This window comes from Canis lupus, chromosome 29 (assembly GCF_048164855.1).
Source record: "Canis lupus baileyi chromosome 29, mCanLup2.hap1, whole genome shotgun sequence".
Lineage (NCBI taxonomy): Eukaryota > Metazoa > Chordata > Mammalia > Carnivora > Canidae > Canis > Canis lupus.
The window spans coordinates 9,484,070-9,502,733 of NC_132866.1; the positions used below are offsets into that span (position 1 = coordinate 9,484,070).

The 18,664-nt window shown below is 48.3% G+C and overlaps 1 protein-coding gene and 1 pseudogene across 16 annotated transcripts in view; both read right to left on the reverse strand.

Annotated features, from left to right (window-relative positions):
* The window catches only part of TACC2 (transforming acidic coiled-coil containing protein 2), a 213,260-nt gene that overhangs the window by 144,037 nt on the left and 50,559 nt on the right, over nucleotides 1-18,664 (reverse strand). For 15 of the 16 annotated variants that reach the window (XM_072805034.1, XM_072805046.1, XM_072805045.1 and 12 more), the window contains one exon: nucleotides 336-5,609. In XM_072805034.1, the coding sequence (XP_072661135.1) occupies nucleotides 336-5,609 (5,274 nt within the window). The remainder of the gene's footprint in view (nucleotides 1-335; nucleotides 5,610-18,664) is intronic. The other variant, XM_072805047.1, reaches the window with a different exon arrangement.
* On the reverse strand, nucleotides 14,333-14,723 carry LOC140620762 (dolichyl-diphosphooligosaccharide--protein glycosyltransferase subunit TMEM258 pseudogene; annotated as a pseudogene).

Genomic DNA, 18,664 nt, shown 5'->3' on the forward strand with positions numbered 1-18,664 from the left:
ATGTGATTGATTCTAACCTTAGGGCCCAAGAGCGTGTTGCCAGCCAGCAAACATTTCATGCTTTTCAGACAGTTTTAGTTAAATGAAGAACCCAGAGAGGGAACGGGACATGTCCAACAAACAGCGCCCCAATTCCACCCATTTCTCTCACATTTTTCAGAATCTTAGCACATCCAGAGGTTGCAAGCAGGTACATTTAAGCAATTAGGTATAGAAAACTTAGCTTTTAAAAAAACCCACCCGTCTATTGGATTGACTCTCACCAACCGGGGTGGGAGTGCCTGAAGCTGGTCCCATGCCCCTCCCCGGGGTGGGGGATCTGTCCTTTTCTGTACCTTTCAGCGGGGAGCACTTCCAGAGCCAGGTGTTCAGGCTTCAGGTCCTGAGGTTCGTCAGGTCCTGGAGGTGAAGAGACTCGCGGCTTCTCGCCCCCGGCAGGAGTGGGGAGCTCGGGCCCGGGCTGCTCCTCAGCCAGCCGGTGCACAGCAGGGCTCTCCCCTCGCAGAGCGGCTGCATCCTCCGTGCCAGGGGCCCCAGCAGAGCAGCCTGCGTCCCCACGGGTCCCTGGCAGTGCCAGCCCATGAGCAGCGCCGCAGAACATCCTCGTAGTACCTGGCTCAGGCGGGTCACTAGACACACGTGCCCCGGTGTCAGCTGTGCTCAAGGTGACGTCACCCTCTGCCTCCCCAGCAGCTCCTGAGCCAGGCTCCAAGGGAGTGGCTGTTCCTTCTGCAGCCTGCAGCTCAGGGCCACACTGCTTGCCCAGGGCATTTTGTGTTTCTGAGATCCCGGCACCACCTCCATGCCTCTGCTCATCCCCAAGTGTGTCGGGGGTCTGGGGCTCACTGATGGCCTTGGCCACAATCGAAACATCCCCATGGGGAGATGATGCTCCCAGGGCAGAGGTGGACACGGGCATGTCACCTGGACCCTCTGTGTGAGCAAAGGCCCAGGCACCATCCTTTCCGGGTTGACTGTCGCTGGTGAGTGTTTCCTGGTGGTGGGTTTCAGGAGGAATTCTATCTTCTGGAACCGAGGTCCCTTCTCGGTGGCTCTGGGGAACCACCTGGAAGTCAGCAGCCTTTTCCATGGGAGTCTCCTGAACAGCTGCCGGCAGGGCAGGACCCGAAGCTAACTTCTGCTGGCCTCCACCCTGCTGTGAGTGGGCCAGGCCTCCAGGCGCGGGCTTGGCCTCCCCAGCCCCCTCTGGCTTCTCACTTTCCTGCAGCATCTGTGGGACACCAGTCATTTCCTTCCCCACACCGGCACCTGGCAGGTTCTGCTCTGCGGCACCCGGCAGCTTTCCTGGAGCGGGATCCTGGGGAACCAGACAGGGGATCTCAGCCTCTGTAGGCAACTCTTGCTTCTTCTCCTTTGCATCCACCCTGAGTCCAGCAGGAAGGGCGGGGAGAGGGGCCATGGCCACTCCTTGAGCCCCATCTGGAGGCTTCTCTGGGCGTGGCCCGGCGAGGTCCTCGCCTCTCACGCTCCCCTCGGCTCCTGCCTTTTCTCCCACTGCACTCTGGGGCCGATCGGCGGTCAGGGCCCTGAGCACAGACTTCTCAAAGATCTTGGTGATGTGCTCCCTGAAGTCAGGGAGTCCAGTGATGATGCTGATCTGCTTAGAGCTTGCGTCCACACCACCTGGTGCGCCCCTCCTCGGATCCTTGGAAGGGTCCACCACGCTCTTCCTGCTGCTCTCCGGCTCCCTTGCTGCCTCACCTGCTATGCTTTCCTCAATGGCGGGGCGAGCTAGCATCTCATGGGGTCCTGTGCCCACACCAGGCGCTCTTGCCTCTTCCTCCTCCCCTGTCACCTGCTTACTCTTGGTCAGAAGCAGCGCCCTGTCCAGGTAGGGGATGGAGTCCAAGGGTCCCTCCAAGTTTCCAGCTCTGGGGCTCCCATGGCTGGCGTGCACCGCAGAGCTCTCCCCACTGGCAGCTCCTGGTTGTGAGAGAGGGGCAAGCAAGCCTGCAGAAAGCTTCATGGAGGTGGCATTTCCCAAGGCCAGCAGAGGCTCTTCGACGGGACAAGGCCCTGCCCCTTTGCCGGCAGCACCATCGATATGCAGGTAAGGAGTGTCTGGAGCAGCCTCTTCTGGTGGCCCAGGTGGCAGGAGTTTCTTTGGGTTGGGGAGAGCCTGGGCTGCAGAAATATCCACCTTGCTGCAGGGAACCCCACCCAGCTCCCCGGCTGCTAGCAAGTCATTCTGGCTGCTGGCTGCAAGCTGCTCTGCTTGGCAGGGCTCACCTAGGGCCCAGATAGAAGCTTCCTTCCCCGGGGGGGCCTGCAGCTCCGTCTGAAGGGAGCCACAGCTCGGAGCAGCTTCTGCTGGCACCCCCAGAGCCCCCTGTGCCCCCAGCTCTCCTTCCTCAGCATTCCCACAGGTGTCAGCAGCCCCACAGTCAGCACCTCGATCCTCAGCGGCTGGGAAACTTCCAAGAAGCCTTGGGGCCCCAGCATCCGAGGCGGTGGGGGGCTGCATTTCCTCCTGCGGGGCCGGGCCCGGCTGCGGCCTGCCTGCGTGCCCTTCCCCGTGCGCCTCCGTGTCTGGGGCATCCTGGCTGGGTGCGCCCTGGGCGCTGGCCGGCGCTGGGGCTGGCGGGCCCTGAGCTGCGGCCCCGAGAGCTACTGAGTCAGGCCAACAAGGTGGGGTCCCCACTGTGTTCCCACTTGCCTTCTCCGTCTTACCCAACCCCTGGAGCGGGGCCCGAGCGTCAGCGGCTTCAGATCCTCCTACATCACTGAGACATGCTTCTTCATGCCGCCCGCTGGCTTTCGGCACATCTGCGGGCTCCTGCCGGGACTTGCTCGGGCCCTGCTCTGCGCAGCGACTCTCCTCTCTGTTCGAGTGACCTGCAAGAGGGGAGTCTTTTGAGGCGTCTGCTGCTGCGGGCGGCGACACTCTGGAAGGCTGACTGCCACCGCACACGCCCTCTTGCTCATTCTGCCCTCGTGCAGACAACTCTGGTCCTCCTGGGGCTGACGGCTCTGGATGCTCTGTCGGGGGACTCTCTGGAACTCTGTCCCCGGGAGCCGAACTGGGAGCATCACAGACACTGCCTTTGGGGAGCTCACCCTGAGGTTCTGATCTGGAAGCTTGTTCCTCTCTCCCACGAGTGGGCAAGCACACAACATCCAGGGGTTCCACAGGTAGGTGGATTCCAGAAGCGTCTAGGTTCCTAAAACCTGGACTACCCGGAAAAGTCTCTTTCTCATTTTCACACTGCTGGGGCTCCCCCCTGAGCATGTCAGAGATGGATGCTTCTGATTCTGATTGCAATGGCTGGAGATGGTTCTGCGAAGATGCTGAGGGTCCCTCAGAAGCAGCTCCTTGTGTCTTGTCATCATTCAGGCAGGACAGGTTTCCTTGCTGATCTTGCTCCAGGCTGAGCATCATAAGCCCACAGTCCACTGCCAAATTCTCCCCCTCGGGGGGATGTGGCCCTTCAGCATGGACTTCCTGACCAGCTGCCTCTTGCCCCAGCCCACGAGGTTGGCCCGGGGATGTCAGCAAGCCGTCCCCGTCACAGCTGCCGGGCCTCTGTGCAGATGGGTGGCTCCTCATCTTTGTGTCAGATGTGCTCTCCACCTCCTGGGCTTTGGGGGTGACCTCGGCAGCAGGAGTTGACAGGAAATCTGATTTCTCAGATTCTAAAGCAGGAAGATAGTCCATTCTCTCCAATCCCCTCACGTCCTGAAGGGTGTCGGGACACGGGGCCTGCAGTCCCGGCCCCTCCCAGACAGCTTCTTTGGGAAGAATGTGTTCACCAGTTCCATCCGGCCCAGGCGGCAGGATGAGATCCTTCTCGGGGAGCTTGTGCAGTGAGCCAGATGCATGGACCACATGGGCTTCTCCCATCGTCCCACAGGTCACCGAGCTTCTAGCTGTATCTTCTGATGGAGGGCCAGGCCTATCGGCGTGCCCAGGACCCTCCTTTCTGAGTGGCTGTGCTGAGTCTGTGCTGGAATGCACTTTGCTCTCCACATCATGGCTTAGCTTTGAAACCTCATCTTTTTCCGCCTCCAGCTTGGGCTTGCAGCCTAAAGCCCTGGGTTGCTCTCTCCCTGGGTTCTCAGGATCTCCACTGTCAAGTGGCTCTGGGACTTCTTCCTCTCCCCTGGAGTTGGCCTCAGATAGTTTACCTTCCTCTCCAGCTACAGCTGGGCTTTCAGGGGCCATGGCTTCCTCCTTCGACCCTAGGGAGTTTCTGGCACTTTCATCTGATACACTGGCTGGGAATGGGGGAAGTACCCCTTGTTGGACTTTCTGGTCCCTAATTGAGACCTCTCCCCTGTCGTCCTGGGGCAAAGGGGCAGGACCCTCTCCACGGTTCCCATCTAGACCCTCTCGCTCACTTCTGAGATCTGATGCGAGCTTCTCCTGTCCTGCCAACCCTGCATCTGCTAGCTCTTTGGCCAGATCCGTAAGAACTGGCATCTCAGCCCCAGAAACCATCTCCCTGGTCAACCAGCTGGATTCTTCTGTGGCAACAGAGGCCTGAGTGGCTGGCAGTGAAGCAGAATCTGAAGCCGGACCTGTTTCCTCCATCAGTGCAAGTGGGGAAGGCTCTGTGCTCACAAGCAAAGCCCCCTCGGGTGGGTTGCCTGCTGCAGCACAGACAGCTGGGCTGGGCTCGCTCCCCTGCCCCCATGTCTGCAAGTGGCCCTGAGCATCGCTGGTACCCACAGTCTCCTTCCCAGAGTCCCCAGCCCCAGGTGTCGGGGCAGGACTCAGAGAATCCCAGGGCAGCTCGACGTGCACCAGATGTGCTCCCGTTTGCTGCTGGCAGCTTTCCCAGGAATTTGTGTCCGCTTCTCCGGCCGTCCCAGTGGGGTGGCAGGCCCTGAGGAATCCCGAGTCATCAGCGAAAGCCTGAGGCGGCACCTCCACTTGGCATTTTTCCTTGTCAGAGGCTGTGGGGGCTGGATCTGGCGGAGTCGGGGTCTCAGGCTTTGTGGGGGACTCCTCCAGACCAGATGAGCTCGCCTTGCCTGGTTGAGCTGCAGCAGGGGCCCTCGGGGCCTCTTGCACAGAAGTCGCCCCCTGCCTGGACTCTGCCGGGGGAAGGCCACCTGCAGCCTCGTTCCCTTGGGACTCGAAACCACCAGGCTGACCATCTTTTCCACACAGCTGTCCCTTCATCAGCTCTTGAGGAGGCGCCGGTGAAACCTCTGGCAACTGGTCAGTGCAGCTGGAGGAAGACGATTTATGCCCCTCTTGGTCCAGGCCTCTCCCTCTGCCGGCACTGGGGACGATGGCATCTGCTTCGCACTGAGTAGAACTGCCCCCTTCGGGGACAGGTGCGGTTGGGGCATCCCCATGGGCACCTGGGGAAGGTTCCCTCCTGGGGTGTTGGATGAGGGGCCAATCTTCAGGTGCTGCTACTGGGCTTGCCAAGCAACCTTCCGGGGGGCCCTCGGTAAAGGGCATGGAGGCTGACGGGCACTCCTGCTCCCAGGGCACTGGGGGGCAGGGCAGTGGAGAACCTTCTGGGCCCCTGGCTTCCTGTGGGCGTTTGCTGGGCTCAGTCACCTCCAGGGACACGATGCCCGGATCCAGGCAGGCAGCACCCTCAGAAGTGGAGCAGGAGCCTCGGTGCCCGGTGCTGCCAACAATGAAAACATTTGATGTTTCATTCATTCTCATGGATGTGCATCCAGAGCCACATCACAAGCAGAATCACCCCCACCCTTTCCCCACTAAAGACCACAGAACACAGCATCCCCACGCAGCTCATTCCTCTCCATGATGAGACCACGCCCCCAACCCTCCCCCTCCCACAAGCATCCACGTGCCCCTACTTTCTCCAAAATTCAATGCCGAGAATCTCAAACATTCAGCTTGGAGCATTCCATGCTGGTCAGTTGTGAACAGGGAAATATGAAAATACATTCACCGTAGTCCAAAAGGCAGGAGAATCAGAAAGTGTTCAGTGGGTACACACCATAATAGAGGGTTTGAACCACTTCTGCTAACTTACAAGGTGGTCCTAAGTACTTAATGACGATCTTTAGATGTTCAGGGAAAAGGACACAAGGGGCCAAAGCCAGGCTTTGAAATAAAGAGCTATTTTTGATAATAGTTGACAATTCAACATGTGGTACTGCAAGAGGCATTGTCCAAAGATCAATTCTGTTTAGCTATATATAAAATTGTTGGGAGCTGAATTACCTTCATGCCCATACTTGTCTTATTTGTCTTCACTTGAACTTACTTAGCAGGACAGCACATAAGGCAAAGCTATGGGGAACTTAGGGGAACATGGCTCAGAATTATGGATTTGCTGTAGCTATCCAGTTACTGTCAGGTCATTCATCACATGCCATATTTGGACTGGGTTTCTACATGGTTTTCATCAAGTGCATTTTTAAAATGTTTAAATAATAGATGGCCCATACAAAATTTTGAAGATGTAGGAAAAATATCTCGCTCAGGCTTGCCACCTGAAGGGTTCCGGTGAATTCCCTTCTTTTCTTACACAATTTGTTAAACAATGCAATTTTGTTATTTTTACATGGCTGTGATCCTATGTACTTGTTACGATTGCATATCTTTTAGCACCAAGAGAAATTGCTCAACACTAAGTTAATAGAAGTGTGGTTTTTCTAGGGCTTTTGCCATGTTCTTTAAAATTACTATAGGGAAAAAAATAAAATTATTATAGGGGGGAAAATCTATGGAATGCTCTTGCACCTGTTACTTATGTACACATTCACCCATTCACAGACCCACAGCGTTTTGAATGTGACCAGAGAAAAGATTCTACTCTACACATTCACTACCAGAAGTCTAGCTTTCCAATGCCAGGCAATGCATATACATTCATTTATCAGGGATGCATACAGTGGCAAAGCGAGACACATTTTTTTTTAATTTATTAAGTTCTTTTTTTATTTGACAGAGAGAGAGCACGAGTGGGGGGAACAGCAGAGGAGGAGGGAGGAGCAGGGAGCTCGATGAGAGGCTCCATCCCAGGGCCCTGGGATCATGACCTGAGCCAAAGGCAGACACTTAACCGACTGAGCCAGACAGGTGCCCCTGGAATATATTCCTGTTAAAATTTAGAAATTGAATTGTATCCACCCTAAAATCCACATGTTGAAGTCCTAACTCCCAATGTGACTGTATTTGGAGATAAGGTCTTTCAGGCAATAAATAAAGTTAAATAAAGTCATAGGTGTTGAGTCCTCATGCCATCTAAGTGGTGCCCTAAAAGGAAGAGGAAGAGACACCAGGAGTGTGCTCACACAGAGAAAAAGCCATGAGGGGACACAGCAAGAAGCCACCATCTGCAAGCCAAGAAGAAAGGTCTCATCAGAACCCGACCCTGCCTTCACAATAGGTATATGGGTATTTATTGTACTCTCCTTGCAACATTTTGAGGTTTCACGTTTTCCAAAATGAAGGATTGTAAAATAATCTATATTGCCTCCAAGAATAAAAACTTCCAAGGAGGGAAACTGAATATTTGCCCGCCCCCCAATTCATATTCATGTGTTGACAGCTAATCCCCCCCCCCAGAGGGAATGAGGAAGTGGGGCCTTTGGGAGGTGACTTGTCCTGAAGATGAATGGGGCCATTAATGAGATGCATGGCCTTATAAAAGAGTCCCCAGAGAGTTCCCTGTCCCTTCTGCCATGGGAGGACACAGCAGAAAAAATATCTATGAACCAGGAAGCAGGATCTCACCAGATGGAATCCGCTGGCACCTTGATGTTGGATCTCCAGCCTCCAGAACTGTGAAATGGACTACCACCTAAGAAATGGACTCCCCATCTTTGGGGGAGGGGGGGTGTGTACACGTCATCATTACACCCAACATCCTCACTTAACGCCTGTCGCTGCACATATGACACACGAATGATGTGTCTGAAGCACTAAAGATATTTAAGATGGACCCAAGGAAGAGGTGGCTCCTGTTTCAACCAGATTCCTTATTTTCAGACCCAAAAACAGAGCTGACAAGGGCAAAGAAGAGAAAACTCTGAGGGTGAGTTATACAAATCTCTTTAATCCTCAGCTGGCCACAAGGACAGCTGCACCCAGAAAGCCCTGGCCCAGCGCTGATGGCTGCATGTGGAGCTACTCCGAAACCAGGCCCAGGAGGGCTCCAGGCTGCAGGGCTGTTGGATTGTTCTGGAACCAACAACTCTGCACTCTGCATTTGGCCAGTTTGCTTTTTACAAGCACTTTACATTTTGAGTCCCCCTCATTAGCTAGGGGTCACACCCTTTAGCAGTTAATGAGATTAATGGTGTGTAATTCAGAAATGAAGTGCTCCTGCATATGTCTGCTTGCTCCAGAAGCACAGAACACAACCCACCCCACACGGGTAATAATAAAAATAAAACCACTTCTTCATCCCTGCCTCCGACAGGAGCTGCCAGCTTAGAGGGAGAATGCGGCCTCCCTTCAGGCGGAATGAAGTCTTCAGGCGGAATGAAGTCTTTATAATTTGGGGACAAGATAATAGATTTATTCAATTTGGGCACCTTGAAAACTTGTGGGTCTTATCAGAAAACAACCAGGAGCAAATTCCCACTGAGTGTGAGGCACACGACTCCCCCCCACCCCCCCGCCCCATAGAAAACCTGCTTGTTTTACTTAGCATAAGCTGAGCCCCAGCAATTTCTTTGATTGCCCATCCGAAGCAATTTTTAAAACCAGATTAAGCCACTTGTCAGAAGCAAGTTTGCCTAAGGGCAGGAAAAATCCTAAGAACTGATCCGTGAGGGCTCTGCATTAATTGAAGCTTACATAATGTCCTTTTATGCTTCAAGATTGTATCGAAACGTGTGGGATGGAGATTCTGCTCAGAATCCAAAGGCCAGCTCTTGTGGGCTGGGCATCGCCCAACTCTCAATGGAAGGCTTTCAGCCTGTAGGGGGCGCTGCCTTTGAGTTGAGGTTATAGGAGGAGGCTGGCCGTGGTCTCCTCTGTGCAGACCAGATACCCCCAGCCCAACAAAGGGAGAAGCATAGGGTAAAGCAACCTGGGAAGAGAGGTGATTTGTTGCAGCCTAGTTCTGAGCAGACAACGGAGATGCACTCCCCACTACCCTAGCTGGAGACAGCAACTTCCAGATGGGTTCCTAAGTGCACAGTTCTGAAGACATACACTTGAGCCAACCAGGAATGTTCGGGGAAGGAGGCTGGTTGAGAAAAAACAAGCATGGCCCTTGAACTTGCAGGCTTCAAGGGAACCAGCAAAACCAGGAAGCAAAATTGTCATGATGGAGAGTTGCCACCTGCTGAGCATTTATCACGGATGCTAAGCACTTTCCAGTTATGATTGCGCACAATCCACTCAGTAGCGCTGCAGAGTAGATGGCCCTCATTGCACACATGTAGAAATAGTCCCAGAGTGCTTTCATTTTTTTTAAAGATTTATTTATTTACTTATTTATAATAGACAGACAGAGAGAGAGAGAGAGAGAGAGGCAGAGACACAGGAGGAGGGAGAAGCAGGCTCCATGCAGGGAGCCCGACGCGGGACTCGATCCCGGGACTCCAGGATCGCGCCCTGGGCCAAAGGCAGACGCTAAACTGCTGAGCCACCCAGAGATCCCCCCCAGAGAGCTTTCAGACTGGACCCAGGGGCTCAGAGCTCCTGAGGCAAACAAAGCAAGCTGGAGCCCCGCACACTGCCTGGCTCCAGGGTCCCGCCACCTCCTGCTTCCCTGTACTTGTTGACTTCACGCCTTCTGGACGGGCACTCTAGCCTCTTCTCCCATGCACTCTGGCTGCATCATTCTGTTTCCCAATCTGCAGCCAGAGCAAAACGGCTTAGAAATAGAAGCCTAATCCCACCACCCTCGTGGGATATCTCTCCAGTGGTTTCACTTTGCAATCAGCTGTGGCCCTTGCCTACCTTTCCTGTCTCGTCCCACTCAGACCTCCCCATCTGTGCATCTGCCTGGAGCCTGGATTCCTCATACTCTTCCCCGGCAGGTCCCAGCCCTACTCATCACTGGTCAACAAAGCCCTCCTGGCCTGGCCACTTGGATCAGATCTGCTTTCACAGGCCCACCTAGTGATGGCTGTAGTCACAGTTGCCATCAACATGGATCGATGATCATTCCCTCCATTGGAGTATAATGAAGACTAAGTCTTGTTTCTTTACAATATTGTATCCCCAGTATCTAGCATATAGCAAACATTGAATATACAAATGTATGAGTAGATGCACAGGTGGATGGATGGATGGATGGATGGATGGATGGATGGATGGATAGATGGATGGATAGATGGATGGCTAGGTGGATGGGTGATTGGTGGATGGATGACTGGATGCCTGGATGGCTGGATAGTTGGATGAATGGTTGGTAGATGGCTGGCTGGCTAAAGGAATGGCTGGATGGTTGGGTGACTGGTAAATGGATGACTGGATGAACGGATGGATGGTTGAATGAATGGATGAACGGTTGGTGGATGGATGATTGGGTAGATGAATGCCTGAATGGGCAGATACAAATGAACCCAAATCAAAGATTCTAAATATGCAGAAATGCTCCCAAGTCATGGTTGTTTGATGTGACAATCTCAGCATTCTAGTAACCTGTTTTGTCCAAATTCTTCATTTTACTGCTGAAGATCCAGGAAAATGAGGCTCAGAAAAAGCAAAGTACTTTTGTTTAAACGCTTCTTGAGGCTAAGGCAGCACTTTTCTACCACAAGTCCCTGTGCACACTGGTGGGTCTGATGAGTTTAGGGGGTGCGCTGCAAGAAATTTGTTACTAATTATAAAGTACAGAAGTCTGTGAATGATTTGTTATTTTCATAACATGATTTGTTATATTCATGATTTGTTATTTCATTTGTTATTTTCATGAGTGTAATTGAAAAGATTAGAAGATTTCCCCACATAACATCATCACTGTTACTCATTGCATTCCAATGTTCTTTCTGGAAAAGGAAAGCAAGGGGTAGAGAGAGATCCTGTGACTTCCACTGCAGCCCCTGGAAACCACCAGTCCAAATATACTGTTACCAGTTGTGGCAGCTGGGGTGGTGATGAGAGGGCTCTGGGCTGGGGGTGGTCCTCAGCTGCATGTATTTCTGCCTTGGCCCATAAATTTGGGGTTTTTCTGACACAGCTGAGCTCTCAAAGAAAGTATGACACTCTGCCCTATTCTCCCTTAGGGTTATCCCCCAGGAAGAAGTGAGACTCCTCTGATTGGTGAGAGGGGGAAATCAGCCCCCATAGATACAGTTTCCACACAGGTGGGGGTTAAGGTGCTCCAGGTCGCAGAGATAAGAAGTGCCTTCCCCCAGCTGCCTGCCAAGTGACAGGCTCTCTGGAGCTGACCCTCCCCAGGCTTCATGGCACCCTGTGCTTGTCCACACCCTGGCACTGGGTGGGGAAGATTAGCTCAGGGGGCAGTATCAGGAGCCCCATTTTTATTTATCTGCTTAAAGCTGGCTCTCTTCTCCTTTCAGACTCCGGTGCCAATTTCATGATTGAGTAAGAATCTGGTGGGAAGGGATGTGATGAATTAGCTCCCCAAACCCCAAGAGCAGTTTAGGATGACTGTGGTGTTTTATTTCTCCCATAAGTTTTCAGGACTTGCCAACATCTGAATGAACCCATGGGTCATGTTGTACATGTGACTTTTCTTCAGTAGAAGGAAGGCCGAGACCCCAACCAAAGAAAGAAAACTGACCTCCAAAATGTTTTCAGTTCTTCCAAACATGGAATCAGGACAAACCTGGTTACTTTGGGGATCGTGTCGATCTTCACAATGACACAGCTAAATGGCTAATCACCCAAACAATTCACTGTCTTTAGTCTTGTCCTTTACTTTGTATTTTTTCTCTCTGTGGATCATAAGTCTGGTAACCAACATGCTCTAGGGTTATAAATAACTATGATTCTTGGAGATACTCTACTCTCTATGAGATGCTCACTTCCCAGTTTTCCTTTCTTTCTCTTTTCTATCCCAAACTAAGAAGACTGCCTAAGAAAATGGTTCCTCAAGAACTTGATATATGAGGAGTGCGTGGGTGGCTCAGTTGGTTAAGGATCTGACACTTGATTTCAGTTCAGGTCATGACCCCAGGGCTGTGAGATTGAGCCCTACGTCGAGTTCCCCGCTCAGCACAAAGTCTGCTTGGGATTCTCCCTCTTTCTCTGCCTCCCAGCCCTCTTACTCATGCATACACACACACTCTTTCTCTCAATAAATAAATACATACATACATACAATCTTAAAAAATAGAGAACTTGATACATGATTGGGCCAACTATGATAGATCATTCTGGATCAATTACTAATGACTAACAAGAGTTGTGTAAGATACGTTCTCCATTTTTTCAATTCTATCAGAAGCTTTTAAACACTGAACTCCATGTTTCTCATAATATGATTGTTAGATGTCCAAGAAAGCAGTGTCCCTGCTCTTTAGATGATACAGGAAGCACTAGATGAAGCATGATTAAACAAGTTTCTTTACTGTAGGACTTCTCAGTGCCTTTGAGATACCACCACACATTGGGAATCAACAAGAAGATATGTGCACAGTGTTTTCCAAACTTAGTGTTTCTCAAAAATCTTCCTCTGCCTCCCCTTTTTAAAAGATTTTATTTATTTATTCATGAGAGACAGAGAGAGAGAGAGAAAGAGGCAGAGACACAGGCAGAGGGAGAAGCAGGCTCCATGCAGGGAGCCCAATGTGGGACTCAATCCTGGGGCTCCAGGATCACGCCCTGGGCTGAAGGCAGCGCTAAACTGCTGAGCCACCCGGGTTGCGCTCTGCCCCCTTTTCTAATAGGGCATTTAGCGAGACTGGTGTGCCACACAGAGAACATAGGATGGGATGCACAGCCCTAAGTAAAAGGAAGATTTGGTAAAGACATTTCAGCTGTCCTTTAGAGAACTAGAAGGACAGTTCTGAAAACACACTATCAAAGCACCCCGTGTACTCACCTCTCACCTGCTCTGGAACAGAATATGCTTGTAAATCAAGAACATGTGAATAGCTTCTTTGTGCCTCAGAACAAGGCCAACTGAGGGCTCTGCACATTGGGAACTCCTTCCCCCTCCACGGTAACACTCCCTAACTCTCCTCTGCAATGAGAACCCCCAACTCTCCTCCACCACGGATTTCCTCTTTCCCTCCTCCATGCTAAGACCCCCTTTCTCCCCTGAATGGTGTTTTCTATTCCCCTAAAGCCTGTGTGTAGACTCAGTACCTGCATGTTATCTTGTTTGTTTACGCACTTATTTTCCCACTGGGTACGACCTTCTGGATCTTGGAGGGAATTCATCTCATTTATTTTTATACCTCAGTCTAGCACTGGTACATACTCTGCTGAATGAATGATTCAATATGGAATGAATATAGAAACGAGAAATAATTTTTTTTAACTGACATAAAAAAACTCCTGTACTGTGAGTGGTACTGCCTATTCCAGGGACTTTGGGAAAGGATTTAAATTCCAAGTGATTCGTGCAGAGGAAAGAATTCTCAAGTTAATAAAGAGAGGGAAATTGCCAGGTCTCAACAACTAAACCTGGTATTTCACGGAGGAAGGTACCTCCTCAGAAACTTCTTTGCGATCTTAGTAGATTAGGGCCAATCTATACACACGGCCCTAATTTGTCCAAACAATGCTTCCTGCACAGAGACCAAGGAGCCCAGCGACCTTGGCAGCCCTGTCTGACTCAGCTTTGTATTTTTAATGTAGTTTTAACTCTTTCCTGTGCTCATTCTGTTACAGAATAAACAAAGACCACAATGCTTGAGCGACCCATGTAATAGCCGAGAGGAAAATAAATAAATCACCTTATATTCAGTGCACACTCTGCCACATGAACTTAAGATGACTTCAAGGTCAACATGTCAGCCCATGTCAGAGACTCCATTATCCAGCAGAGTGGGGCAGGGGGGAAGGACAGGCAACTGGATTCCAAGAAAAATCCAAAAACTGTCTTCTAACCAATTTTTCAGCATCTTTCTTGGGTCCAAAAGACAGTGGACTAACCCAATTTTGTGGTTCCCAGACTGATTGTTGGAAGGGGCTGCTGGATTTTTGCACACAAGAGCTTCCCATAGAGAGATGTGGCACGAATCTACAACTCTTTCTGGGTGTCACTTGCATCTATCATTGTCCTTCCAATGCATCTAGATACTGTCATGACCAGATGCCAATTCATTTAAATGTGTTAATTTTTTTTTTAAACAGGGAAAGAGAGAGAGAAGTGGGGGGCAGGGAGAGAGAATCCTCAAGCAGACTCCCCACTGCATGCCGAGCCCAAAGTGGGACTTGATCCCATGACCCTGAGATCATGACCTAAGCCCAAACCACGAGTCAGTCACTCAACCAACTGTGCCACAGGTGCCCCTTTCTTAATTTCTTTTTTTTGGTCACACGTGTGGCTTTATTATGAGCAGCAGATGTGACACTTCCAGCAATAGTAAACAAATTAATTTACAAAAGCCGGAAAGCAGGGAAGCCGCCTGATTGGAACCTTTGGAAACTCATATATAGATGCCAACCCACAGCAGGTGGGAAGAAGATTCCAAAGCCCATGAAAAGCAAGGCCACCAAGGAGATGAGGAGCTCTTTGTAGATATTCTGAGTGCACTTGGTGGAGGTGACCTCATAAACAAAGAAGCAAGCAGTAAAGAACATGCCAATGGCCAACAACACCATGGGAAGATGGGAGAAGAGAGCTGGGTTCACTGGTCTGGTACCTGCTCTTGGCCTCGAGCTTCATTTTGCCAGGCACAGGGCCACCCATTGCTCTACCACTAGAAAAACACATCAGCAATATTTTCTTATTTTTAGGTTAAATCCTACAAATTACTCACAGAAAAATGCAAGCAGTGGTTTTTTTGTGTGCTTGGATTACGGTGGCATTTCTATTTTATTTTGACGTAAAGGAACAACAAATAATGGTAGACATATTTTTGTTAATATTCCTTCTTGATAAAACTTCTCATGTACATTAAAGTCATTTTCCTGCCTTTGTCAACACAGTAAAAGCAGAAAACATATTGGAATCTTCCCTTGATGACTGAAAAATCTTTCAGAGAATTTGGGGCATTCCCTGAACAAAATAATGTCACCAGTGTCACCTATGTGAGGCTCCATGCATGTGTACCGAGCTCAAAAAATGATAAAGGGTTTCTTTCTAGAATAAGTCTCAGTCACCAACCCACTGTAGATTTGCCTCTCTATAATCTCACTGTCCTAAATGTGTACAGGGTGGAGGGATTGATGAATCAACATCACCAAGAATCAAGCTAGTTCCATGTTAAAGGCATAAAAACCATCCCAGGCTCCTTCCCAACATTAACACAGCTGTAGTGATTATTTAAGAAGATTAACTCCTGTCAAAGTTGGCATTTGAGGCTGCAAAAAGAAAAGAGACTATCAGTGTCTAGAATGCAAGCTGCTCTTGAGAAGGAAAGAAAAACAACTCTTGCCCATGGCATCTTCTCCCTTATTATCTTTTTTTTTTTTTTTTCTAGAAGTGTCTCCCCACCCCTCCCAAAGTAAATGCCAGGTGTTTTACTGCAGAAAAAGAAACTTGATCCGATGGCTTTTTGGTCTTTTCAGAGAGCTTGGGTTGGGAAGAGTCATATAAAGAATTGTTACCACAACATTGGACTAATAGGGGATCAGCTGCTACAGGAGATAGGAGAAACAGAGGTCTGTGATCCCTAGAGATGGAAAGCAACAGAGTAAGTGCTGCTTTTACCCCCATAAAGACCTGGAGAAAGCAGCCCAGGGAGAGCCCAAGAGTCTCCCAGACTTGAGGTGATGGAGCTGGGCATCTGAGAGCCAGAGAAGAGAAAGCTGGACAAAGACAGAACTCTGGGGATATCCAAGCTCTGATCAGCATGTATATGTACAAACACCACGTGAGATTAGGTTCAGACCACCTGAGAGGTTTATAGAGCAGAATCCTTAAAGCTAACACAGAGCTGGGAAGAGCTCCTGTTCCCACCCACCACAGTGCAAAAACCTCATAATTCATGTGACATCTGTTAGAGTACTAAGAAGAGCCTTGCCTCAGTAGTAGAAAAAATGAACCTGTGCTAAACACTGCTCTGGTCCCACCTAATGAAGTCCCGAAAGGATTAAGCTGTTCCAAATAACTGAACTGCATCCCAGAGCAAAGTTCAAGAATATTTATAAGAATACAAAAATATCCAGAATCCAAAAGCATAAAGCCCACAGTGTTTGGAATGCAAAGAAGCAGGGAAACATGACCCACAGTGAAAAGTAAACTCAATTTATCAAAACGAGCCCAGAAATTATGCAGATGAGAGAATTAGTACACAAGGACTTTTAAAAACATGTTATAATCATGTTATAATCATGTTAGGAGGCTAGAGGGAAGATTCAGCATGTTAAGTACAGACACGGAAGATATAAAAAAAGATCCCAATCAGGACGCAACTGGCTGGCTCAGTCGAGGAGCATGCAACTCTTGATCTTGGGGTCATGAGTCTGAGCCCTACACTGGGTTTAGGGATTACTTAAAAATAAAATCTTTAGGGGTGCCTGGGTGACTCAGTCAGTTAAACATCTGCCTTCAGCTCAGGTCATGATCTCCGGGTCCTGGGATCGAGTTCCACAGTGGACTCCCTGCTCAGCAGGGAGCCTGCTTCTCCCTCTCTGTCTGTCCCTCCTCCTGCTTGTATTCTCTCTCTCTCTCTCTCTCAAATAAATAAATGAAATCGTTAAAAAAAATCCTAGTCACATATATCGAGATGAAAACTCCAATGTCTAAAATGAAAAACAAAAAATAAAAAAATAAAATGAAAAACACACTGGGTGGGATTAGTAACAGATTAGTCATTAGAGAGAAAAAGATTAGTGACCTTGAAGACATAGCAATAGAAATAGTCCAAAATGAAACACAGAGAAAAAAAGACAAAAAAAAAAATTAAAAACCAAAAGAGAATATCAGTGAGTTGTGAGACAACTTCAAGTAGGCAGATATAGTCCACAAAGGCGGAAGGGAGATTTTAAAAAACTATTTGAGGAAATAACAGGTGAAAACTTTTCTAAAAATGATGTAAACTATAAGCAAGCAGATATAAGCACAGGAAACAAGAAGAAACATACACCAAGTCTCATCATAACCAAATTGCTTAAAACCAGTAAAAACATGAAAAATATTAAAAGCACCCAGAGAAGAAAAGACAGAAGAACAAAAGAAAGGGTCACAGAAACTTGTCGGAAACCATATGTGCTGGAGTGCAGTGGGGCAGTATCTTTAGAGTAGTAAAAGAAAAAAGAACTATCTAGAACTCTTTGCCCAGCAAAAACATCGTTCTAAAATATAGGTGAAACAAAGATTTTCTTCAGACATTTAAAAGCTAAGAAAGCTAATCACCATCAGACCTATCTCTCAAGAAACGTTGAAGGAAGTCCTTCAAACCAAAAGGAAATAATGTCAGATGACCATCAGGATCTACACATAAGAATAAAGAATGACAGAAATGGTGACTATGGTGGTAAATATAAAGTCTTTTTCTATTATGTAAATCTCCTTTGAAAGATAATTGGCTATATCAAGCAAAAATAACATATATTGTGAGATTTGAAACATATATAGAAATAAAATGTATGACAACAAAGCACAAAGGCTAAAGGGGAGAAAAAGAAGTATACTGTTGTAAGGGCAAAACTCTTCTAAATATACATGAAATGGTGCAATATCACTTGAAAGCAGATTTATCACATTAAAGATGTATCATATAGATTCTAAAGCAATCACCTAACATATAGTTGTGGTTAATAAGTTAAAAGGTAAGTAAAATAAAATCATAAAAATAATGACTTTTTTCCGAAAGAAGGCCAAAAAGGAAGGTAAAAGGAACAGAAAGGAGGTGAAGCCAAATGATAAGACTGTAGATTTAAGCCAACCATATTAATAATCACATTAAATGCAAATGTTATAAACTCTTCAGTTAAAAGGGAGCAATATTCAGAATGGATTAAAAAGGAAGACCCAATTGTATGAGAAAAGCATTTCAAATTTTGCTTAAAAAAACACATAGATTAAAAGGAAGAGAATGCAGGGGAGGGAGAAGCTATACTATGAAAATACCAATGAAAATAAAGTTACTTCATTTGTATTACATCAGACAGAAAAGATTTTGCAGCAAGGAGTATCACCAGGCATAAAGAAGTTCATCTTAATGAGAAAAGGTTCATTTCATAGGGCATAAACATTCTAAAAGTTTACTTAATAACAGAGCTTCAAAATACATAAAGCAAAAACTGATGAATAAAAAGAAATGGCCAAGGGGATCCCTGGGTGGCTCAGCGGTTTAGCGCCTGCCTTTGGCCCAGGGCGTGATCCTGGAGACCTGGGATCTAGCCCCACGTCAGGCTCCCGGTGCATGGAGCCTGCTTCTCCCTCTGCCTGTGTCTCTGCCTCTGTGTGTGTGTGTGTGTGTGTGTGTGTGTGTGATTAATAAATAAATAAAATCTAAATAAATAAATAAATAAATAAATAAATAAATAAATAAATAGAAATGACCAAGTCCACAATTATATACTGGCAGTTCCATACACCTTTCTTGGTAATTGACTGAAAAAGCAGATTAATAAATCAGTGCAGATACAAAAGGCTATCAATTAATTTAACCCAATCACTATGTATTAAACACTATCTATTAGAGGCAGAATTACATT